Below are 26171 nucleotides of genomic sequence, written 5' to 3'. Positions count from 1 at the left end.
TGACTATTAATAGCAGCTGATATATAACTCCGCTATCTTTTCTCAAAGTTTCATTTATTCTAGCTGATTAATGCAATTAGTGAAAACTTGTGTATACAACAGTGCATGCATATACACACACACACACACACACACACACACACACACACAGAAGTAACAAGTGGTAATTTTATGTCCTTCCAGAGAAAGGTCCTAAACTGAGCTCTTTCTTTGTACTCACTCAACAGGACTTTGGCTATAGCTGACTTTAGTGAGAGCAGGTTCATGCAAACCATAGGCTAAATTAAATTTAGTGGGAGCAGGTTTAGTGCCAACCATAAGCTAAATTAAATTCAGCATCCCAGCTGACATCACTGATCACGCTGTAATCGTATTGAATAAAAATGATTTTTAGTTTTAAAAGCAATTTCCTATCCCTGACGCCTACTCAGAAGAAAAGTTCTCTGGTTTTCAGCAGCCTAAGTCCAAACATGGAGCGGGGCAGGCCTGCAGTGGAGAAATGTGACAAGATCTTCAAAGGACAAAGACATTGAACTGTATGTTTCCTTATCTCAGTAGAACTCTTTTGAGTAAGTGACATTCTGATTCTGCACTATTCTATCTTGCTGAGATCAGGAAAGGACACTGACACCAAAGCCAAAAGTCTAGGACAGTGGCTCTCAATATTTCCAGACTACTGTACTCCTTTAAGGTGTCTAATTTGTCTTGCGTACCCCAAGTTTCCCCTCACTTTAAAATAACTTGCTTACAAAATCAGACATAAAAATACAAAAGTGTCATGCCACACTTTTATTGCTATTTTCACCCTATAATTATAAATCAACAGGAATATAAATATTGTACTTGCGTTTCACTGTATATAGTCTATACAGCAGTATAAACAAGTCATTGACACAATGAAATTTTAGTTTGTACTGGCTTCGCTAGTGCATTTTATGTAGCGTGTTGTAAAACTAGGCAAATAGATGAGTTGATGTACCCCCAAAAGACCTCTGCGTACGCCCAGGGGCATGCATACCCCGGGTGAGAATCACTAATCTAAGACACCCTTCTTTCAGTTTTATTGACTCTATCCAGCGAGGCCCTCTGCTGGTTGGACTGTGGTACCACAATCAGACAAGTTCTCTGACTCCTTTGTAAAACCAATGCCGTTTGGTACAGCTCCACCTAGTCACTATTTCTCTTGCCCTCTCCATCTGTTACACACAACCCTGGTGTTTTCTAACTAATGAGCCTCTGAAACAGGCTTCAGATCAGGGGAATGCACAGGAATAAAAATTTGACTCCTTTTGCAGGGGCATGTTCTGTGCCCCTGCTGCAGCACCAGGGCCAGAGGAGCTGTCAGTTCCTGCAGCTGGGTCCGGAGGAGCTCGCTCTCCTCACTGCGGCCCCTGGCCGGATGAGTTCTGTGTCCCTGCAAATTATTGGGAGGACAGGCCACTAATTGCCCCCCCTTGTGCATGCCTCTGGGGCTAATACAAATTTCTGCTACAAGTTGGGGGTTTAATCAGTGGGATGCAATGAAGGGGAAGAGGGTTCTGGGAGTGTAGGTCAATCATAGGCTGCCTGAGCTCCAATGTGGTACAGCTTTGGAAAAAAAAAAAATGCGATTCTTGGATGCATCAGGCAAAGCATTTCCAGAAGAGATAGAGAAGTATTAATACCATTGTTCAAGGCACTGGTAAAACCTCATCTGGGACAATGTGTACAATTCTAATCACCCACGTTCAGCAAGATGAATTCAAATTGGAACAGGGGAAAGAGAGGAGCTACTGGGATGTTGCAGGGAATGGAGGACCTATCTAACGCGAGGAGATGGGAAGTGCTCGGCTTGTTTAGCCTAGCAGAAAGAAGACCGAGAAGGGATATGATTGCTTTCTATAACTACATTGGAGATAAACAAGAGGTAGGGTGAAGAGCTATTTAAGCTAAAGGACAATGTTGGCACAAAATTGGCCATGAACAAATTCAGGCTGAAAATTAGAAGAACATTTCTAACACGCAGAGGGTTGTGTTTTTTTTGGTCTCCTTCCTTTTAGCATCAGAGGGGGCCGTGGCTGGAGCTGGCACATTGGCTTGGGTGGCCAGGGCTCTGAGGCAGCATTGAGCATGCTCTCTGTTGCTTGGCTGGTTCTTGTTCAAATGCTCAGGGTCTAACTGATCGCCCTATTGGAGGTCAGGTGGGAATTCTTCCCCCACAGGTCAGACTGGCAATGAGCTCGGGGAGTTTTCATCTTCCTTTGCAGCATATGGGTACAGGTCACTTGCCAGGATTTTTGTGGCTATATCTCACCTAATCAATTCCCTGACGTTGCAGGGGCCTTGACATTGGTGCATCTTGGTTCCTCCTATTCTCTCCCTGTGGCACATAATAGTTTAGTCTCCTGTAGACTGTGATATGTGGGTCTAATTCCAGTAGTTGGGTTTAGTGTGTAGGTGCTGGGTGGCTTAGGGGGCCTTTGGTATACAGGTGGTTCAGGGGGTAGATCAGGCTCTCTCAAACTGGGGGTCAGGACCCCTCAGGGGGTCACAAGGTTATTACATGGGGGGTCATGAGCTGTCAACCTCCACCCCAAACCCCGCTTTGCCTCCAGCATTAATAATGGTGTTAACTATATAAAAAAGTGTTTTTAATTTATAAGCAGGGGTCGCACTCAGAAAGGGGGTCTATGAAAGGGGTCACCAGTAAAATGAGAGCCACTAGATTAGCTGATCCAGTGGTCCCTTCTAGCCTGAAACTCTGATTATATATGAATTTTTATTGTCTTTTCAGTGCATATTTAATAGTAATTATATTCTAAATTTCCTTCCTATCCATTTACTCTTCATTATAAGTCTAAACACAAACAACATTTTGGGCAACAGATTGCTTAGACTTTAGAGACAGAAGTACTAGTCAACTTAAAAGTGGTAGTCAATGGATTTTATTAAAGTCCTAGGATATTTATATTTGCATTCTTTAGTTTAAAGAAGGCATCGGTGGTGGTGTATAGCCACTTTTTGTTTTCAGTCATTTAAGGTAGGTTTGGACTTCAAAACCCATGGTACAGACGTGGCAGGGTGTTAAAATTGAATTTAAAAACTTTTTGATCACCACTGTTTTCCAATTTTCAGAAGTAGGTACTCTTAAGTACCTTTAGTCAGGCACCCAAATGGCCTAGTTTTCAAAGGTGCTGGGAACCCAGCAATATTCCTATTATTTTAGAAGAATTCAGCTGGGCGTTTTCAAAGACACACTGCTTACCAATCGTGTTGCATCATGGGACCTTGTTTCAAGTCTGTTCAGTTAAGATTTTCAGTTAAATAAACATGTTGAAGATTTGTATAGATTATTACCATTCCAGTTCGTGCTAGGGTGAGAATTCCCTTTGTATATACTGCACGAGTTGAAGACTTGTTTTTTAAATAAGAACATGGACAACTTACTTTATAAGGATTTATTTGCTGTGCATAGATTATTGCTTTCCCTACACATCTAAGATTCCAGTAAATACCTTATGTACATCTGAAAACAACACACACTGATCTTTTGTAACAGTGTCTTAATCCTATGCACACACCTGTCAGAGGGTTTCCCCTGGAACAGATGTTACCCCAAAAGTCAGGCAAAATGCTCAAGAGTGCATAGAAGGGTAATTTTTAAAAAGTCTTTGAAGTCCTTCAGTGTATTAAAATACCAGAGATCAAAGTACAGCCTCTAGCAGAGACAGTGGCACCTTCCAAGCTGGTTTCAATGCATGGCTCTTAAAAGTTGTACTAAAGATCTGCAGGGTTGACTGAATTCTCTGTTGGGAGTCTCAGGAGTTGCTGTTGATTATCCTCCCTCTCCAAATATTCAGCTGCCTGAGCATGATCTGATGTGGGTTCCTCTTATTTGAACTGATTATCTATCAGGGTTCCTTTCATCTTGGCTTTCTTGGCTTCCAGCTCAGCCTGATTAGAAAAATTTGAACAGAATGAAAACTCTACACAAGAACAACATCATGAGTAACTTTCTCTCCAGCACTCTGAGTTACAATCTTCTGGTCTGAGCACTACTAATGCAGCATGCAGCTACCTAACATCTAAGTGCAGAACAAAATGCTTCAAGTCTCTTCATTCACTATCCTCTTTGTTTCTGGGTGCAAATCAGAAGATGGATTACAATCTTTGAAGCCCCAAATGGTCTGGTATTAGATACGTAAGAGGCCATTTCACACTTTATATTCTGCACTGGAAGGAAGGTGCGCTAGATAAGCTAGTAAATCTTTCCCATCTTCAACTTCTATAAGCCTGTTGCCATAGTTAAGATCACTGAGCATTGTTGGTTGTCCTTTGCAGGACTGCAGCAGAGCTACTGCATTGGCAGGCCCTCCTTTCTGTAACTTACTCCCTGTTGTAGCCTGCGCTAAAGCCTGAGTGTGGCAGGCTTGAGGACACAATGTAAGGCACATTCTGTTGCTCAAGTTCTGGGATAATTTCCCCCAGCTCTGATCTGACAATTCATTGGCTAGCTGGCCTCAGAGGCTGCCCTGGTTGCACCGTGTCATATAAACTACCCTTTTTGAGTAGGTCTATGTATAATTTTCTATGATCTTCAATTTTAGAGGACGAGAGAAAATCTCTACAGTACAGTCTTCTCCTCAGAGGACAGGTAAGATATGGTTATGTCTAACAACAGGAGCTTACACAACTGGGGGAAAACCTACAATAATTGTGTGGATTTTCTTTATATTATTATTTAATAGGTTTTTCAATTCAAGTTAAAAATGCAAAGGATAAATAATATGGATTGTTAAGCTTAACAACCGCCCATCCCCAAAGCTGCATATGAACTCTGAACACCCACTGTAGGGTATTAAGATATGTTGCTTATGTATACTGCCAACAGACCCAAGGGAATTGGACACCCCACAAAGATACAGTTTCAGCAACAATGCACTGAAAACAAAACGGACTTACCAGTTCCTGCAGCCTCCTTTTGCTCATGCCTTTGCGTTCCAGCTGCTTCTCAATCACTTTAGCATTCTGTGCATAGGAATCTGCAATCTCTCGCTGAAAAATATACAGTGCCACTGTGTTATACTGTGGGCCAGAACTGTACTGCCTCACTGAGCTGACAAGCGAGATAGACAGGATCAATTTCCAGATGAGTATAAAGTTATAAAGTATATATAAAGTATAAAGACAATGTGAGCACTACCCAACTTTAGTGTGGGGCCCGTACCTGTCAAAAGATCACCATTGTGCCATAATGCTTGCTGCTGTATATCTTTTGTCCTCCCAAAAGATCTCAAAATGCCTCAGATTGACAGGCAAACTATAAAGTGATAATTTATCCTGCCACTGAAATGCAGTCACCTCTAAACAGCAGGGCATGGTAACAGCAGCTTAGAACAGGAAATAAAGAATCAGGACCACAAGCCACTAGCCAACTGTAATCACCACCACCGTGTTCTGGCTGGTACTCGCAAAATGCAATCAAGAAAGGTTGATATGTAATGTGTGCTCTGGACCAGGTCTCTTCATTAGCATCATGGCAGAGGCAGTTCAGGGGAGATCATAAGGGCAAAAGGATTCTGTGTTACCAGATGGGAGACTATTAATACCACCATACGAGGAGACTATCATCTGCATGTTACATATTAATTACCTGCTTATCTATATGCAGTCTTAACCAATCTGAACACACCTGACTTGAGATCACCCATTCATTTCAATCAAGAGCATTGCAGAATGCAAAATAAACCGAGGAGAATGACAAGAAAGGAGAGGCAGGAATGAGGTCACAATTCCCCTCAAACTGCTGCACAGAGGGAAAAGTAAGTTAAGGAGCCTTCCTAGAATAGAGAGGAAGAAAGTGCTGAGAGGATGGTTACTGCATAGGAACTCACTAGCATTATTTGTTAGCTTGTCCTAGAAGATACCCATCTCACTCGTACTAGCACGATGATCCATGCCTGTGGCATGAATCTTATTAGCCACAGAAATGTTCAGGTAGCCAGATACTATGGTGAAGAGCACAATATAAATAGTTAGATGGATAACTGAGCATTCTGTCTGACTGAACTTCCCCGGGGAAATTCAAATCTTCTATGTGATGAATAATGGACTTCCCTTATGTATGGATCAGACTGAAAGGCTAAAATGAAATTAAACTGAAAGTGTTACCATTCAGACAAGAAACTTCTGGAAAGCTTAGATTTGGTGTCCCAACAAAACCCCTGTGTAACTTGGTATCCTGTTGGCATTATCAGGGCAAAGAAAACTCACTGCTTCAATCTCCTCTTCCTCTTCATCAATGGTGGAAACCGTGACTGAACTGAACTTGCCCATGTCTTTGGTCCGTTTGGTCATCATCACCTAGGACACGAACAAGAGATTTTGCTTTAGTTCAGTGCACATTAGTGTTACCAATAACTTTTTGCTACTCCATAGCCTTGAAGGCGTTTCCTGTAAATCCATACAGTTAAATATTGCCTTTTATGGGAGGCACAGTAAGATTAACCATATGGGTTTGCTGGTTCCAAGAAGTGCCAGCTTTTGAAATCAATGTACTCAACACCAAGAACTGGAGAGAAGATAATATTCAGGTGATGAATCTGAGATACTTTCAAATGGATCTTCTAGGTTACTTAGGCCAAAGATCCAACAGGTGCAGGGATCCCTTCCCATCCTTATTCCTCTGTCCTCCAGTTTCAAAAACTTCATGTTAGTCTTCCTTGGCAGAAGTTGAATGCAGTCAACACCACTATTTCAGGTAAACTAGAAGGGATCATTAGAGTGACATAGCACAGGGGCCAGGCATTCTAGCAGAGATGGCCAGACCTGTTAGGTCATTTTGTCCATTCACACCCTTTCGAAAGGCAAAGATAGCTTTGTAACTCATCTAAGCCTAATTACCTTTTTGGGAGGCTCTTGTTTCTGAGTGTATATGTTTGTTTTCCCAAAGCCCTGGCCAAACTTGACCACGGCTCCATCGACAATGAAAGTAACTGGGGCATTCTTCTGCTGGTGCTGGTAGAAGAGCAGAAGTCCACACCTGGAAACAATAACACATCTACTGGTGAAAGAGTGCAGATCTCAGTCTCATGCTCCGATGACTTGGTTGTAGTTTATTTACCAAACGGGCTTTAAAAACAGCCTGTACCGCAAACTGTCCAGTGTGGCTAATTAGCCTTTTTGTACAGGCTGGACCTTCTTTTTAGGTAACTGATCATAAAAGAAGGAGACAGATCATAGACCAAACATTAGAATGTCAACAGGTGAAGAGCCACAGATTTTCTCAAAAGCCCATTTTATAATACAGTCTTGTCTTTCCTTCCATTATGTGATAAATACCCAACTCTCTTCCTGCTTCCTTAGCTGCCAAATTGAGAAATGCAACAAAAATGAAAAGTGCAATAAAAGTGTGACAAATAGGAGTGCTGGTAAAAGGCTGTTTTTTATATTCTGGCCCCAGCTACTTGACCAGGATCAGGGTTACAAAAATGTTAATACCTGCATCACATCACACAAGTCAAAAATCTCATGTGTCCAGCAGCTACTCTTCCAAGAAGAAATGTTATTTCTGAGGGGCGTCACACACAATAAAAAGTAAAAAACAAGCATCTCTTATGCTGTAATAATACTATTTGATCTGCTGACACTTACTTCCCACACTTCTTCCTGTACTGCCGCTCAATACCTTCTGGTCTGGGGGAGAAAGAGAGAATTTACAGAAAAATGGGAAGGCATCAGCTACTGCTGTCTAGATACTAAAGGAGAGTGCATTAGAAACACCTAAGAGTAAACAGAAATAATTCCAAATGAGCAATGAGATAGTGGTTTGGGGATTGTGTATACCTAACCGATCTGCAGTTCATTAGGTATCCATAAAGGGGTAATACATAGTCTTATTCTGGACACCAACTAAAAGAGACATGGGGAAAAGAGATCATGAATGAGGCATAAAACTAGAATCGCTGGAGGAGTAGAAAAGAAAAGGAGTACTTGTGGCACCTTAGAGTCTAACAAATTTGTTAGTCTCTAAGGTGCCAGTACTCTTTTTTTTTTTTTTTGCGAATACAGACTAACACGGCTGCTACTCTGAAACCTGTTATTATGGAGGAGTAGAGAAGGCAGGAAGACACAACACAGTAACAGACCGTAGTGAAGTAGGGCTAGGCCCAGGGCAAAGGCACCTTTTCTTTTAAACCTCTTTTTAAAACATTTTTCTTCAAGAAAGGCTTGCTACCTTGATTTTATCCCTAATGAAATCTCAACATCCTTCCTTACTTGAGCCGTTGTTCTGTTTTGTCTTTGGGCTTGTCTATATAAACACTTAGTTCACAGCAAACTGGGGTCTAAATCTACCCCACACTAGCCTGCTGTGCAATAATTGACTCAGTGGACTCTGCTGCTCCACTTTGAAATGAGAGTAGAGGCAAGCACACTACAGAACTTTCAGTACATGGCAGCAGGGTCCACATGGACAATTTGTGATCGTCTGACTACTGTGAATAGATTCACACACCAGCTTGCCACAACCTAACTGTCTATTAGCCTTTAGTCTTCTCTTTCCTAGATTGTAAATTCTTTGGTTCAGAGAATGTGTCTCAGTCTATGGTATGTTGTAAAGGGCCATGTAAACGTGTAAGAGATTTTTAATACTAATACTCCCAAACAGAGTTAAAAGTCACAGCAAGACTAGAAAGCAGGAGTGCTGCAATTTACCTGAAATCCAAGAGAGGAGGAAAACAAAGCACAAGGTACCCAAATAGGCTGCACTTTAACCTGTCAATTTTGTATTGCAGTGACCAATGTGTTTGTAAAAGTGACTTACAATAGGCTCTCAATAGCCTCCTTTTATCAGAAATCCAACAGCAAGGGTGCTGGCTGTCCAAGCTTCTTCAAAGCTGCTCACTTCAGATTAAATAGTTTTGCTTCATGTCTGCTTTTGTTGTGGTCTTGAAATAAGGGCCAGATTGTGTTTTTCAAATTTAATTTATTATCAATAGTAATTTTTCCTCTGGTAAATAGGAAAGAGAATTAGCATTCAAATAGCATTCTATCGTATGGTTGAAGTAGGTCAAATGGGGACCTAAACTATTTGACCATGTCTCTTTAATATCAGCAAATGAGCTGATGACAGTGTTAACGACTTCAGATTTAGCAGTACTCAGGTTACCAATTTTAGGAGTTATTTTCATCCAAAAATTTGGAGCACAAACAGCAACAGTGTCACAGCAATTGTCAAGGAAGCCAATGGAGGAAGAGAAGGTTTCCTACCTTCTGAGATAAACATTTTCCTCCTCCTCTGTGTTACAGAATTTATGGGCATGTTTGGCTGCATCAATGACCCGAGCTCTGTCTCGAGGCCTCATGGGCAGCTTCTCCAGCTGACAGTCTGCAGAAGTGAAGAGAGAAGCTGTTATAGAATGCAGATGCAGATCCATCGCTAAGGGAGGGAGTTCTGATTGTCCGGGAGCGTTCATCTGAGATGGAGAGACAAACTTTGAAGGGCCAATTTATTTATTTATTTATTTTTGGTGAATACCTAGTGACTTTCTTCGTCACACATTTTCTTTAACTACCTCATTACCTCCATTCCCCCCGACATACACTAAAAAGCAGCTACACAAAAGCATTGGTGCACTCTGTTAGATTTCTGTATGATCTCCTGGTGACAAACATTGAATGATTTAGCAACCTAACTAATCAAAGTCCAGGCACAGAAGAATGCCAAATATTGCAGTACCGTATTTCTTCTCCCTCCATTGGGCTCCGGAATGAGCAAACTCTACCTCGCCTCACCTGGAGATTCATTACAACCCAGCATCATTAAGGATGGAGGGCAAGACAGGGAAAAAAAAAGGGATCCCAACACAAGGATTTTAAGAAACTGAGGACACAGAGATGTCACAGAGTGGTGACAAAACTTAATAATGTTAACACTTAGCAACTCTGTAGCACTTTACATATCCAAAGCTCTGAACAAACTTTCATGTCCAGAAAACTGAAGTACCTGTCTTAAATTAGTACGAGATGGGCTGCGGACTCAGGAGCTCCTGTCTTCTAGTGCTGCGATCAGAGAACTCTACCATCCCTTTATACACAGAATCAATGAATTTAGTCTCTCAGCCTCCCCAGGGATCTATAGAAGCTTTATCCCTCCCACTTTGCAGATGGGGAAACTGAAATACAGGGAAAGTGACTTGGCCAAGGCCATGAAGGGAGAGAATGGCAGGGCCAGGAAGAAAGGCCCGAAAGCAGAGCTACTTCCCACTCAGATTTTCTCAGGGACCCCATTGTCATAAGGTGGTGAGAGGCCATTGGGTCAGCTGGGTCAGGCACATTCTGAAGTACAAGGGAGGTGTCCATGTCATCTGAAAATCTTCCCAGTCCCCAGGGATGCCCAACATCCCCTCCCACCTGTGACCCCCAAACTGACCCACCAAACAACACCCCACACGCAGCTGTCATGCCAGCCTCTGGCCTCCAGGGATCTATAGGGATACACCTGGCCAAGACTAAGGTCCCTTCCCTTAGTTCCTCCCCCCCCAAGGCCCCAGCCGCCCCCTCCTCCCGGGTTCCCGCCCCTCCCCCCCCAAGGCCCCAGCCGCCCCCTCCTCCCAGGTTCCTGCCCCTCCCCCCCCAAGGCCCCAGCCGCCCCCTCCTCCCGGGTTCCCGCCCCAAGGCCCCAGCCGCCCCCTCCTCCCGGGTTCCCGCCCCTCCCCCCCCAAGGCCCCAGCCGCCCCCTCCTCCCAGGTTCCCGCCCCTCCCCCCCCAAGGCCCCAGCCGCCCCCTCCTCCCGGGTTCCCGCCCCAAGGCCCCAGCCGCCCCCTCCTCCCGGGTTCCCGCCCCCCAAGGCCCCAGCCGCCCCCTCCTCCCGGGTTCCCGCCCCTCCCCCCAGCCGCGGCCCGCCCGGCTCACCCAGCACCAGCACCATCTGGCCGCACAGACAGTAGTAAACGTGCAGCGGCTTCTCGCCATCATCGTACTCCTCGCGGTCCCGGGTGTCGGAGCAGACCACGGAGCGGGACACCACCTTGGGCATGGCGGCGCCGAGCGAGCGCAGCCGGCGGAGGCCCTGCCCCTCGGCCTGCGTCGGGGTCGGGCCGCCCCTTCGGGGGCTGGGCCTAGGGCGGGGGCCTGGGCCGGCCTCCCCGCAGGGGTGGGGCTGAGCGCTGCTGGGCGGGGTGGGGGGTGCGCTGGGGCAGGAGTTGCCCTGGGAGGGTCTAAAGGGGGGAGATCTGGGGCGGGAAACACGGGCGGAGGTGGCCTGGTGTGGTTGCACTGGGGGGGGGCGGCTCTGGGATGGCAAACACAGGGCGGGGGATGCTCTTGGAGGCTGTTGTCCTGGGATACTAGATACTAGGACACAAATAAATAAATGGACACAAATCAGACGTCAAGAATTGTAACATTCAAAAACCAGTCGGAGAACACTTCAATCTCTCTGGTCACTCGATCACAGACCTGAGAGTGGCTATACTTCAACAAAAAAGCTTCAAAAACAGCCTCCAACGAGAGACTGCTGAATTGGAATTAATTTGCAAACTGGATACAATTAACTTAGGCTTGAATAGAGACTGGGAATGGATGAGTCATTACACAAAGTAAAACTATTTCCCCATGGTATTTCTCCCTCCCACCCCACCCCCACTGTTCCTCAGATGTTCTTGTGAGCTGCTGGAAATGGCCCACCTTGCTTGTCACCATGGAAGGTTTTCCTCCTTTCCCCCCCTGCTGCTGGTGATGGCTCATCTTAAGTGATCACTCTTACTTACTTATAGTGTGTATGATAAACCCATTGTTTCATGTTTTCTCTGTGTGTGTGTATATAAATCTCCCCACTGTATTTTCCACCAAATGCATCCGATGAAGTGAGCTGTAGCTCACGAAAGCTTATGCTCAAATAAATTTGTTAGTCTCTAAGGTGCCACAAGTACTCCTTTTCTTTTTGCGAATACAGACTAACACGGCTGCTACTCAGAAACCTATATACTAGGACAAGGGGAGCTGCCCTGGGATGGATGGAATACATGGGGGGTGCTGTACTGGGATATACGTAGGGACTGCAGGAGCCTAGATTGTATACTGAATTGGCATGATATAATGGGGTGTTTATATGTTGTGACATGCACCCAAGAAGGGGCCCTACATGGTGTGTATTAGAGGGGAGACATATGCACTGTGTGGGCAGTAGCTCACCGGTATAACGCACCGTATATTAAAAGGGGTTGCTCTGACTTGTGGTAGCAGAGCATGAGTATTTTGGATTTTTCTGGCCTGCATTAGCATAGCCCATACAGGGAAGGACGCTACAGCATCTCTGTTTCTACACTTGTAGAAAAGGAGATTTTCAAAGGCACTAATGGGAATTAGGCAACCAACTCCAGTTACTTTCAATGGGAAATGGGCATGTGACTCCTTTGGGTGCTTTTGAAAATCCCAAGACTATCTTGCATAAGAGCAGTTTAACCCAGATTGTAATGTTTATATACTACAAGCAGTGTATATTTTAATGCTGAAAATTACTTTCTCATCTAATACCTCCCCCTCTCTATGTCAGTTTCCTCATCTGTTAAATGGGAATTATGCTACTTGCCTGTCTTCTTTACAGGGGTATTGTGAAGTTAGTTAATATTAATAAAGCACCTTGGGAGTCAAATAATTTAAGATTAAAAAAGAGCTAGCCATATGAATAGCCAATCAAAAAAATCCAGAGTTATAAGTAGTGACAATAAAAGTTTTGGAAGCAATATTAAGCCTTGTATTGCAGGTCTTAAGCCAATCTCTATTAGCGATCAGGATGAGATGTAGGTGGCGAGGGCAGAATGGATTATCCCATATATGCTTACTGCAGGGTTTTTATGCCATCCTCTGAAGCATCTGGTTCTGGCCACCGTCAGAGATAAGATCTTGGGGCAGATGGACTGCTGATCTGATCCACTATGACAATTTCTACATTTTCTATGAGCCTCAGGTAACAGGCTCTATATACTGCAAGTGCAAAATGTTTGAGAATTAGAGGGAAATAAGTATTTAAAAATGTTAGAGACCCTTATGGTGGCTCAGAATACTATGGAATAAAGATACTGAAACTACAACCTAAGGATATTGAAGCCTGTTTCACTAAGGACTGTCCTTTGATTTCAGTGTTTACAGAATCTATTATGGATCCAGAAAATATATCCCGCCCAAGCAAAATGAAAATACATGCAGGAAAGTAAGGTCCAGATCCTGCAAAGAGCTCCACTTAATTTAATGAAATGAGAGGTCTTAGAATTAATTAAGTTTGGTTCATATGTTTCCTTTGCATATGGTGGTTACACAAGGTCTATCTTTTGTCACAGGTCAGTAATATACACCATGTTACATACAAGTGATTTGAAAGTGGCTTTTTACTTTTGAAGACATAAATTATAAATCTCTGTGAATGTTATTCATATTTCCAAGCTTGATGTTTGGAAATTGAATTTCCAGTTTTATTGTCAATAACTCCTATTGGGTTTTAAAAGCAAACTGTATATAAAAATGTACAAATAAACCCAGAAAAAAATTGTAACTACTCACAAATTTATTCCAGCTAGACAAACCTTCTGTGAGCAATAGAAATCCTGTACACACAGAATAGAACAAGCAGTTCTTGGCACTGCAAGTTCAACATATTCTCCAAGATATAAATGCAGTGCAAACTTCTGTGTAGTAATGTATGAACAAAACATACAGTAGTACAGTGCAGAGAAAGTAAGTCTGAGTTGTTAGGTGAAACAATTTAATCTAGTGCCTGGCTGGAAAAATCAAGGTATGAAAAAAGCTTTATTCTTTGTCAGTTTCACACATTTTATCCCCCTCTCTTGTGGAAATGTTTCCCTATAAGTACTACTTATTGTATAAACTCCTAACTGACATTCTAAGTATGGAGCTATTGTACAATTTAATAATAATCCTCAATGTGGACTGAAGCAAAATTTAAATATCTAAGAATCTAGAAATACTAATGGATCAGATCCTGTGAAGAACAATGAAATCAAATGCAAGTTGAGGGGACTCAGCACCTTGGAGTGGTTGAGCACAAACTGGGTGTCAGGGAATGTAACCTATTCAAATGATCTAATAGTTTAGCCTAGTAGTTTTTACACTTTTTAGTGTTACAGAATGAGATTACTCCAGAGGGAATGATAGACTACTTTTCATACATTGTCTCTAGTGCTGCAGCTTTTCATTGATTGTGGTACTTGCTATTGTTATAAACTTGGGAAACACTCAGATACCATAGTGATGGGGGTGTATAAGTAACTATCCAGACAGATCCTATTTCTAAAGTCAAGAGAACATAATATAATTACATAGATTTTATGTCAAAATGGATTAATAAAAGACCAAGTTCATATCTTGCGTTACTAGATGCAAATTCACTACCATCAGTGGAGAAACACTTTCTTTGTTCTGGCTCTGAATTTGATCCAAAGTGCCAAATTTGGTCCAACTGAAAAAAATTTGGAGCCAAAACCATTTCCCGCTAGAGTCAATGACAAATAGTTCCATTCAGCTCAGTCTAGGGCTTTTCCCACATCCAGAGAGAGACACTGATTTCTTGCAGTTGAACTGAGCATATGATATGGAGTGGAGTCCCTTTCTTTTGTCTGGCAAAAAACATTTCCCTGGAACCTAACCCTGCCCCCCACCCATTTACATTAATTCTTATGGGGAAATTGGATTCGCTTAACATAATTTCGCTTAAAGTAGCATTTTTCAAGAACGTAACTACAATGTTAGGTTAGGAATTACTGTACCAGTATATGTACCATATCACTGAACACCATAGTAGGAAACATGATCACAAAACACCTCAGCAGTAAACATGCTAATGTAACCCAAAATGTATTTGTGAACAGGAAATTATATACAGCAGCAGTAAAGCCAGATAGGTAGGTAGTGTTTTTGGGTTTTTATTTCCATTCACTGTGTTGTAGCGAGCAATGTTCTTGTTTGTACATATTCCCCAAAGGTTATGCACAGAGCTGCCCCCTTGCTGAAGGCACAATCCCCTCTTTGTTACCCCGCATAGCTGTTGTTCCTATCTCTTCTGATCATCTGTTACAAGTCACATGCAAACTGCCACAGAACCTTTGGACTACAACAGTCCATGTGATTCTCAAAGGGCCTAGTGATGATTGAACCTGGGGATATGCTAAGCAAAAAGAGCTCTCAACCATGCATGTAGTTGTTTCCATCACTTCACACTGACTCAATAGACATTCCAGGTGTCCGAATGACACACAGACTGAGTGACAATCCTGGGAGATTTGTGTTGATTTGTGCGGGTGGTAAATGAGAGGCATTTGCTGCATGATGGGCTATGCATATTTGGGGTGACTGTGTGTGTTGGTTGTGTTATGGTGTGGGTGGTTTTGAAGAACTGTAGCAGCTGGGCTAAGTAATCAACCATCCTTGCAGTCTCCCTCATACAACCGATGAAACTGTTGCATACCAATTGGCTATAGAGTAAGGTGATTGGTTGAGTTACCTCTGCTATCACAATGGGCTAGGGCTCTGGGATGGCATAGATGCATACCTTACTGTAGCTGCTGTACATTGCATGGGTATAATTCATTAAGTCACAATGCCTGAGAATTTAAAAATTTGACTGTAACAGAATGCAAAATACAGTGATGATTTAACCTGGTGATACTGTGGACAAAAAGAGCCTCACCTATGCTTGTAGCTGCTTCTGTTGGTTCACACTGACTGTACAGACATAATAGGCTTCCAGTGATACACAGATAGAGATTCCTCGACTCTTATTATATAGATGATATAAAACACTTCCAAATACCCTGTACAAGCTACAAAATGATGGTCAAGGTTTTTTGGTTTTTTTTTTAAATATGAAGCAGGCACAGCATATACTTTTGCCCAGTCAAGGGTCACCTTGGCAATTTGCTAGGAACCCAAGGGACTCATCAAATTTATATAAATTGACCAGATTGCAGCCACACTCATCTGCAGTGCATATAATTGGCCCCAGATACCATACACTCCTCTGATGCAAACAGAAGCTATTCAGATCAAAATAGAACATGGCACATTGAAGCCTGCAGTCTCCCTAGACTGCACCCTTATTACGAAGATAAGGGAAGTTATACGCCATATTGTAGAACTGAAGGGATTGCGCTTCTGCCTCTGGTTATAAGAAGTTCAGCAAATAGCCCTTATAATTCGATTTACTCTTCTCTTTCTCTCCCCTTACAGAAGTAACAAACCTGCAATTTGTTTTCAATACAGGTTTCCTATTCATCTCTACCATGCATGACAGCAGAAGGGTACTTTATCAATACAGTTATTATTATTATTCTATCTCGTGTATTTTCAGTGAGCATGGGTCAGCTTATCCCACTAATACAGAAGTACTTGTAAAGTCAGACATCAGTGTAGGGAGCAGATGTTCTAGGTTCCTTCTCACAATCTAAAGGCAAGTAAGAAATTCACTGCTCTATCACAAAATGGGCTTAGTCTGCAGCAAAGGAGATTTAGGTTAGATATTAGGAAAAACTTTGTAACTATAAGGGTAGTTAAGCTCTGGAATGGTCTTCCAAGGGAGGTTGTGGAGTCCCCATCATTGGAAACTTTTAAAAACAAGTTGGACAAACACCTGTCAGGCAGGGTTTAGGTTTACTTGGTCCTCCCACAGTGCAGGGGGCTGGACTTGATGACTTTTCGAGGTCTTTCCCAGCCCTACATTTCTATGGTTCAATTAAAATGACAAGAAACCACTCGCCACTTTGGAAGATTAAGAAGCAACCTGGACACCTATAACCAGATGTAAAAACTCTTGTGAACAGTTAAAAAGCCCACTGGTGCTCATATAACCAGATAAGAAACCTCTTGCATCCAATAAATTAAGAAGCCACCCTAGCTGTAAGGACTGCCTTTCTGTAAGCAAGAAGCCGCCCATTCCCTTTATAAGCAGTTAAGAAGTCTGATACCCCATAAGCAGGATAAAACCTCCTTTTGTCTCTTTTGTAAGAACTCCTTCATTACCTTCCCCCTTACGCAAATGTAATGCCCCCTTCAGAGGCGGGATGGAATGTTGGGCTCCGAAGGTTCAGTGACAGTTGGAGACGTATTTAATAACAGTAGAGATGGAATGTTGGGCTCCGAAGGTTCAGTGACAGTTGGAGACGTATTTAATAACAGTAGAGATGGAATGTTGGGCTCCGAAGGTTCAGTGACAGTTGGAGACGTATTTAATAACAGTAGAGATGGAATGTTGGGCTCTGAAGGTTCAGTGACAGTTGGAGACGTATTTAATAACAGTAGAGATGGAATGTTGGGCTCCGAAGGTTCAGTGACAGTTGGAGACGTATTTAATAACAGTAGAGATGGAATGTTGGGCTCCGAAGGTTCAGTGACAGTTGGAGACGTATTTAATAACAGTAGAGATGGAATGTTGGGCTCTGAAGGTTCAGTGACAGTTGGGACCTGGCAGATGGACTGTCATCAGAATGTTGCGCTCCTGAAGTCCTGTCCCAAGAGGCAGGAGGAATCTGATTGTCCTGGACAATATTAGGAAATTCCATTCAGGCAATGTGATTGTAGAATGGCCAAGAGGAAATTTAAAGAGGTTCCTGTTTCTGTTGGGAAACAATAGTCGCAGTGGAGTCTCCATCACAGACAACTTTTAAATCACAATTGTATGTTTTCTAAAAGATCTGCTCTAGGAATTATTTTGGGGAAGTTCTATGGCCTGTATTATAAAGGAGGTCCGACTAGATTATTACAATGTCCCTTCCAGTGCGGGAATCTATAAATGGCATGCCAGATAGTTTTCCCCCATATGGAGCACTCTTCTCTGATGAGAAACAACAGTAACCAGTAGAAGCTGACAGTGGATACCAAAAGTTGGGAGTGGAAGACAGGGGTGGATCATTGCATAATTACCCCATTCTGTACACTCCCCCAAAAGCTCTGGTATTGGCCACTGTAGGTGACAGGATACAGAGTGAGATGGACCATGGTCTGACCCAATATGGCCACTGGTATGGTCTGGATTGCAGGAGGTCCTGTTGGAATGGGAATGGAAGTGATTCCCCGTGCTTCTTTTGACAAGCAATAGTTGTGGCTACAGGGACAAGAGTTTCGTGGTGGTGGTGCTGGTGGTAGCGTGTGCGTATCTGGGGGGAAACTGGTTGTCAGGGGAACAGTAGTGATTCCTGGATATTTCAGTGTAATGGAAATATAAAGAAAAAAGCATAAAAGAGAAAAAATATTCAGTGATGGCAAATGGCAGACAAGTGACCACTAAGCATGAGGGACCAACACAGAGAAATGAGGCTTTTCCAGATGCAAATCATTTTGCCAAAAAACAAAGGGAGTCAAGAACGTGTCATTAATTTATTGTCAAAACGTGTATAGAGAGCAATTTATCAGTGGCAAAAGTAAATGAATGGGCTGCTGGTTTCAAAGAAATACAAGCAATAGAAAACAACCTCACCTCACATACAAAGGGGGCAATATGTTCCCAAGAACATCACAAGTAGCAGGGGCTTTCCTTTCAGCTGTTCAGCACTACTGCACAGCTACTTTGAATCAATCAGTGTAACTATCTAGTGTGATTTATTTACAGCAACTCAACTCCCCAGCAAGAGTAAAATGACTGCCCCACTGGGTAACTGATTTTTAAGGTGGAGTATAAGGGAATACGGGGAATAATGAGACAGGCAAATCATTATACAAACAGAAAATCGCTTAGTGACTCCTAGAACATGTTAGAGACTAACAAATTTATTAGAGCATAAGCTTTCGTGAGCTACAGCTCACTTCATCAGACCAAATGCATCCGATGAAGTGAGCTGTAGCTCACGAAAGCTTATGCTCTAATAAATTTGTTAGTCTCTAAGGTGCCACGAGTACTCCTTTTCTTTTTGCGAATACAGACTAACACGGCTGCTACTCTGAAACCTAGAACATGCATCCGATGAAGTGAGCTGTAGCTCACGAAAGCTTATGCTCTAATAAATTTGTTAGTCTCTAAGGTGCCACAAGTACTCCTTTTCTTTTTTCTAGAACATGTTGTTATGCATAAGGATCAGATTCTCTTAAGACACATACTTACCAGACACACACAAACGGAACAAAAGGCAGCGACCACTCAAGTCTATACAATGATTACCTCTGCCTCTCTGAGCCGGCAAAGGTTGGCATTTATTCGAGGAACCAGTGCCTGGGGTACCTAGTGGGGCCACCCCGGAGTGGTCTTTAGCAATATACCCCCACCCACGGGGTAGGGCGGCTTTAGATGCATTGTGGTATTTCACAAAGATAGGAAGCCTCGCCCGCTCTAGAAACCAGCGAAGACCCCTCCTTGCTCCTAATGACCAGGGCGTGCCCCTTACCCCCTTTCTTGTTATCCCCATAAGTGCGTGAAGATTTCCCCCCAATCGAATTAGGATCCCCAAGCGGTGTTTCTGCGCCCCCCCCGGCAAGTGGAAATCCCCCTTGACTTCGTCCCCCCCAATAAGCAAACGGCCCCGCTGCCCTGTTCCCCGCCCAGCAGTCAGAGCGCCTCCGCCCGGTTTTTCTCCCCACCCCCATATGCGGGGTCCAGGGGAGGATCCGGCGTGGGGAAGCCTCACACAGCACCCAGCTGACCGAGGCGGGGAAGGAGATTCCCCGCTCCGCGTCAGCGCTTCCTGCTCCCCTGCCTCCGCGTCAGTGGTACAGCCCTCTGGTGCCTTAGACACCGCCCCGCTCCCACCTCTCCGCCGCCCGTGGTGGTAGAGTCTGATTTAGCTCAGCTGCATCCGGCTCCTTCCCCTTCCGCCGCAGTGGTATCGCCCGGCAGCAGGCGCAGGCGCAGGCATCAGTGGTCGCTGCCGCCCGAGCCTCCCCCGTGTCCCCGGCGCAGTGGTAGAGGCTGGTTTCGCTTGTCGCCAGCCCCCGCCGCCTCAGTCGGATCCAGCCGCTGTTGCCGTGGGCGCCTCCTCCCTATCGCCCTCTTCGGGCTCGTGTATGAGTGACTTATAATCCTGAGCCCGCCATGTCAACTCCGGCCCGGAGGCGCCTCATGCGGGACTTCAAGAGGTAACGAGCCCGCTGCCTAAGGGGCCCGCGCCTCTGCCGGGAAAGGAGGGGGTAGCTTAACATGGCGGCGGGATAGGGAGCGCTACGCCGATTGCGTAACGCGGGGCCACGCTGTCCGGCTGCGGGTTACGCGGCTTGCTCATGACAGTGGCGCTACCCGCTGGGTTACGGTACTTGCGCAGCTTTCCGGGGAGGGGGAGGGGAGTTACTCGCTAGCTACGCTGCTTGCGCCCTTCGCGGAGGGGAGGGCTACGCTGACGGAGGCAGGGGGGGGCCGTGGGCGGGGTCAGTGACGGGGTGTGCCATGGCTGGTCTGTGTCTCCGCCCCGCAGGTTGCAGGAGGATCCCCCGGCCGGGGTGAGCGGGGCCCCTTCTGAGAACAACATCATGGTGTGGAACGCGGTCATCTTCGGGTGAGGCCGGGGCGGGGCAAGGGGGCTCGAGCCGGTGTAGGAGAGACTCGCACACTCGGGGAGGAAACGGAGGTGGGGGGAGGGGGGCGGCCCGCGTGCCCGACAGCTTCCCAGATTTTCCCCCTAGCCCTGGCCCATGCGGGGCGGTGGCCGCCGAAAGGGGGTTTTGTGCCGTGCGAATGTCGGGGCAGCCTCCGTGCATAGCCATGGGATCTGTTACCTAGGGGAGCGCCCTCCACTTTGGGAATGTTACCTTGGGGCCTTTGATACGCTCCCCAATAGCCTTAAGAAAAGGGGGACCTCGTCCTACACCCATGTGCCCCCTCCCTCCATTCTGGGCTTTGCACTCTTTGGGAATACAAATTGGGAGGGTCCAGGTCCACTTCTCTCCCTAGAATTGAAAAACCTTGCACCCACGCACATCATCCCTTCCCCCCCCCCCCCCGTTACAGATTTAGAAGCAGCGCACCCACTAGAGCATTTTTGTCTGCAAGTCTGTGAAAAACTTTAAAGCCTGTTTCTGTGGTGGGGAGGGACCAAAGGGGTATATAGTGTAATACCTGTTTTTATTTATTTTCCAGACCTGAGGGGACCCCTTTTGAAGATGGTAAGTACAGTTAAAATCCTCTCCTTATCTGTTCTTATCTGTTTGTGTGTAAAGAATTAAACTAAGAAAGTTTCACATAATCTCAAAATGTTCCTCTCCTGGGTCCTTGCAACAGGTTTAGACTAGATGTTTTGCTCTTCTCATGAGAATTCTGTACAAGTCAGGAGAACATACCATTAGTTGAGATTCACCTGGCAGATTCGAGAGCAGAACTTTGATATTTAGTTTAGCTTCATCCCCTGACCCTTAGAACGTTCTCTCCTTCCCTTTTCCAAAAAAAGTGTTAACTTTTTTGTAAATTTAGAATCTGGTTACTATCTCACTGCACAAAAACAAATGCAGATCAGCTTACAGTCGTCAGCTGTGTTTTGTCCTTAGTCTAGTTAAAGCACTCTTAGAATCTCTTGGCATTTTTATCATAACCCTGGGTTATTTTTTTCAGATGATTTTCATACATGAAATGTAAATGGTCAACCTAGGTATTTGCAAAAAAGAAAAGGATTACTTGTGGCATCTTAGAGACTAACAAATTTATTTGAGCATAAGCTTTCGTGAGCTACAGATGATGAAGTGATCGGATGATGAAGTGAGCTGTAGCTCACGAAAGCTTATGCTCAAATAAATTTGTTAGTCTCTAAGGTGCCACAAGTACTCCTTTTCTTTTTTGTGAATACAGACTAACACGGCTGCTACTCTGAAACTAGGTATTTGTGTTAAACAAAAAAGGGTACATATTGGATGTCATTCTAAGCTTCTAGAGTGTTACACAAGTTTGAATTTTCCTATGTCAGGACAATGTTTCACTGATCGTCTATCACAGTACCTTTAATACAGGAAGTGATCTTTAAAATCCCATGATATGCAAAAGCTAGGCTCTAGTCATAAATGGCTACTCTGCCCTTCACTTTAAATTTCCTTGCTTTAGTCAACTTAAAAGGACACCAACTTTAAATTTAGTATTTTTATAGAGTTAAAGGTAAGTTTATTATTTGAACCTACTCCTAAGATCCTATGCCAATTTCTTTGGCTTTATTTTCTCTAAAAATGTTTTCACTTCACTGATGCTGTATGAAAGACCAGCACACATAGTGGAAACTCACTAGACATGAAATGCTGTTAAATAAGCAAAGCAAATGAACTGAAAATGGTGATACACTCTATAAAAGTACCATCAGTGCAAGACTCTAATTATTCTTGGTTCTCATGCTGAAAGCCTATGGCAAACTCTAGCTCTTAATGCTTCTGACCCTTGAGGACACCTTGCAGGCTGAGTTGATGCTTTACCTTACTGAGCATGCTTTAACTTCCAGTACCTCAGAACCCCAGAGAATTTCAGCCACTTCATTTTCATCCTTGATCTGTCAAGAAGCTCATCACAGGAGCTGCCTCAGTTTTAATTAATGCACCTCCAGCTTATATTGTGCCTTAGTTTGGAGCCTGGGTATCCTCCTCCCCCCCCCCGAAGTGCTTGGTGCTAGGTATTTCCTCTCCATTGATGAAACTGTATAAGGCCAGATACTCCCTTTTGTCTCCTTGGCCTTGATATGCTAATACCAGAACTGCTCAGAGGTCCAGGTTCTTGGTGCACTGCCTCTACGGGAATGGGTTAATAACTGGGGGTGTGTCTCCTCTGTCTCTAAGGATTCAATCCTACAGATTGAAACATTGGAGTCTCCCTCTCCTATCTCTATGGCTCAGTGTTAGGGTAACTGAGAAGTTTAGTTACTAAGGACTTTTGATATCAGTACTCCAACTGGTATGTTGAAGGTGGTAGAACAGCTTTTTGTAAGTATTGGCATGTTAATGTCAGCTGTGGCTTTCAGTATTAGTATTGTGCTTAGATCTAGACCTGGGGCTGAGTGGGTTCTGGCATTACTTGGGACTGGTGCTTATTCACTGTGTGTGCTTTTAAGTGTCATGCTGATATCCTAGCACTTTGGGAGCTTTAGCAGAGCATATAGTCTTGGCACCTTGTCTTCACATTGGTGCCTGCTGGATTGTTCCTTGGAAGGTACTCTAGCACTGGTGCCCACTGGGATTCTCATCTCGTACTTGAGGGAGGAGGAACAGCATCTTTACTAATTTTTCCTGACCACAGCCTACGGGAACTACTCTTCTTTTAAATTTAATATCTTGGACAGACCAGAATATATTTACTTCCTACAGCACAGCATATCAGCACCAACGCTTCTAGGTGGTGAGATCTCCAGGTACTACTAGGGTAGCTTAATGGTGCCTTTAATTTGTGCTCTGCCTCTCAGTAAGGTTAGTGTAGTGGTGTTTTGTTTCTTACACCCATTCTGGCTTAGTAAGACCTGACTCTAAAATGCTTTCTTCAGTAATACTGGACTGTTAATGGTCTGGTGGCTCATTGTAGCATCTCTTTTTACCAGCAGCAGACGGCGACACTTTAGGCATCAAACCAGTCTGAATGTTTTTGTCTTGGTTGATCTTGTGATGCCTCATTGGGAATGCATTATTCCCAGAGGACAGCTGTGTCTCACTTGCTATTATCCAGAATGCTGTGCTTAATACATTTAAAGTACCACAGGAGACCATGGTGAAATACTACTACCACTGAAGTCAGTGGAAGTTTTGCTGTTGACTTGAGTGAAAGCAGGATTTTACTACCCATAAGGAAGAAAGAGGTAGGGGCATAGTTTGTGTTCTCAGCACAAGCTATAATCATTGGCAAAGAGACTCTGGTCTGGGTCTCCTGTTTCCAGGACTCTGCCTACTCCCACACCTGCAAACATTTGTTCCCTTTTCTGACAAGCAAAGGGAGATCAATAAGGAGGCTCTTCTTGTGATAGATTCTCATAATTGGTCTCTGGGTCATGGAGTACATGTAGATTAGAACTTTCTCCAGTGGGAGACGCTAACGGTGGTTCTCTTTTTTTTTTTTTTTTTCAATCTAAACTACAGACTCTGGTAATGGTAGGAAAAAAAAAAACTGCTTGAGCCAGAGACATCTGTTTGCTAGGGAGGGAAGTGTTTAACTTTGTGCTGGAACCTTTCAGCAAAAATCTTGGCCACGCTAAGGAGAGACAAATGGTTCATCTTGTACTGGTTCATATGGGTGCAGTTCTTAACTGTACTACAGATACCATTAGTCTGTCTGGCCAGGAGTGATCACTCAGAACCAGGCCACCTCACTCTGTTTAAACTTAAGCTGCTCCCCCTGAACTTTTGTGTCCTGTCTAGAGGAAGCTTTATAGGCAGGTGGTGTCCAATTAAATGACTTTCAAGAAGCCAGGATGGCCTATTTGTTAATTGACAAGATTTCAAGAGTGAAAGCAGGCCCTTGTAGACTAGTTTACTTAATGTAAGAGGTACCTGACTCCCTTCTTTGCCTGTCCTGAGTAATTTAATAACTCTTCAGGTTTGTCTGGCAGCTGTTCAGCTATTCATGAACTAGTCAAAGGTATATCAGTGTCTCAATAGCCTTCTTTTCTGAGCTAATGCAGGGGTTGGTACTTTTAAATCCCATATTAAAAAACCTGAGTGTCTGGGACTAATGTGGCTGTGACCAAGTTGATCGTTTCTTTTGGGTCGCTCACTATTTGTAAGCCCAAGATTTTTTTGGTGGCAGATCACTTCCTGATGGCAGTGTTAGTTGGCAGAGTAAGAGATTTGGGGTTTAGTGACTAACTGTAGAATTTGGTACATGATGGATTAAATTGGTGCTACAAGAATCTCAGAAGATCTCATCCAACATGGTGAGAGTTCCATTTATGGGATCTGTTCTGCCTGCATCCTTTCTGTGTTTGTGTATCTCTGAGGCCCTTCTCTGGATGCCCAACTTCAAAGGCTTACGTGAGGTGCACTGAACCTTATAGGTCCATCCGGTTTTTAGTTCCGTTGCCATGTGGGGTAATACTTCTAATAAGAAAACCATGTTTTAGTGGTGGCCTACACTGCTCATTATTGTGGCTGACTTAGCAACCCTGAACTTGGAAGTCATGTCAGGGTAGTGTCATCCTAGGCAATGCACCATCCATTGCTTGCCTCAAAGATTAAGTTGTTGGCCCTTGAAAGACCATGCATTTGCCTTACCGTATGTTTATAAGACTGTTGCATGAGTTACTTACCAATTTTTTTATTTTTCTTCCCCTTATTATTATGGTCTGCAGAACCACATTTATTTAGTTCATGTAGCCTTTGAATATGAGTGGCAGTTTGATTCATTAAAACTTTGGAGTGATAATGTGTCTTTAGTGAGGCCAAACAATGAGACTTCTGTGAGAGGCTGTGAAAATCTTTTCAAGTAGAACCATGGATAAATGAGTGCACTGAGGCCCACTAACTGAATAAATGCATTTTGACTTACAACAGGGCTGTTTGAGTAACTAAACTCACTATGTTAAGCAGGACATCGGGGTGCCTTTTTTTCCTCAACAGCCTGGCAGTAGGATCTGTTTAAGATGGGGTTTGATATTGTTTGTTCTTGGCTAATTGCCTTCTCCACTCTCTCCTCTTAACATTCTAGCCACTGTTCTAGAATAATTCTAGTCATGTCTTACAGATGTATTTTGAGAACCCTTTGATGTTTGTCACAGGCACACCATTTGTGGTAGCTTGTACTCAGTTTTCAGCCAGATGCTTATCCACTTTGTGATCCATTTGCTGCCCAAACAGTCTGTTAGAAGCATTGCTTGTGGTAAAGTCTGGCAATCCAGCTTGAATCGCTTTCCTAAACCTCAAATCCAAGAGCATGAGGAATGGAACTCCACTAAAAAGCATTGTGTGTTGATGTTGCCCTTTAACAAGGTCTATCTTCTGCTTGTGGACACAAATAAGACTTGATTCCTTTTCTTTCGTAGGATGAGCAATACAGCTAGAGAGGGTTATGTTGGAATTGATTCCCTAATGGCACATCCATTTCCAAGTTGATCTCTTACCCACCTCCCTAATTTTGTGTAGTACAGGCTAGATTCCCAGTAATTGTAAAAATGTATATGTAATTCCATAAATTAAAAATACATAGTAATCTTTATATTGTAACAGGCATGTCATATTAACATTATCTGAGCTTCAGTGTCTTCATAAATGGCATTGGAATCATAATGATGCTGCTTTTTATAGCCAGCTTGTGTACC

The 26171-nt window shown here is 43.8% G+C and overlaps 2 protein-coding genes across 3 annotated transcripts in view; one reads left to right on the top strand and one right to left on the bottom strand.

Annotated features, from left to right (window-relative positions):
- Positions 1 to 3422: 3422 nt before the first annotated feature.
- STEEP1 (STING1 ER exit protein 1) lies at positions 3423 to 11137 on the bottom strand. Of its 2 annotated transcripts, XM_038417332.2 has the most exons (8): positions 10894 to 11084; positions 9986 to 10066; positions 9250 to 9367; positions 7633 to 7674; positions 6883 to 7021; positions 6253 to 6342; positions 4942 to 5034; positions 3423 to 3933 (listed from the first exon to the last, which is right to left on the bottom strand). In XM_038417332.2, exons 3-8 carry the CDS (start codon positions 9342 to 9344, stop codon positions 3871 to 3873), a joined length of 522 nt encoding a protein of 173 aa, XP_038273260.1. In that variant the 5' UTR covers positions 9345 to 9367; positions 9986 to 10066; positions 10894 to 11084; the 3' UTR covers positions 3423 to 3870. The 2 variants fall into 2 exon arrangements, with proteins under 2 accessions (XP_038273260.1, XP_038273258.1); XM_038417330.2 differs by lacking the exon at positions 9986 to 10066 and having other exon boundaries at positions 10894 to 11137.
- An 8491-nt stretch (positions 11138 to 19628) lies between these two features.
- Positions 19629 to 26171, top strand: part of UBE2A (ubiquitin conjugating enzyme E2 A) — a 12140-nt gene continuing 5597 nt past the window's right edge. Inside the window, exons 1-3 of the mRNA XM_038416036.2 lie at positions 19629 to 20052; positions 20385 to 20465; positions 21047 to 21072. Coding sequence (XP_038271964.1) covers positions 20009 to 20052; positions 20385 to 20465; positions 21047 to 21072 — 151 coding nt within the window. The 5' untranslated portion in view covers positions 19629 to 20008. The remainder of the gene's footprint in view (positions 20053 to 20384; positions 20466 to 21046; positions 21073 to 26171) is intronic.

The sequence above is a fragment of the Dermochelys coriacea genome, chromosome 9 (genome assembly GCF_009764565.3).
Source record: "Dermochelys coriacea isolate rDerCor1 chromosome 9, rDerCor1.pri.v4, whole genome shotgun sequence".
NCBI classification, from domain to species: Eukaryota; Metazoa; Chordata; order Testudines; family Dermochelyidae; genus Dermochelys; species Dermochelys coriacea.
Note: the sequence above shows the minus strand (reverse complement) of the source record. Positions and strands in the feature narration are given on the sequence as shown.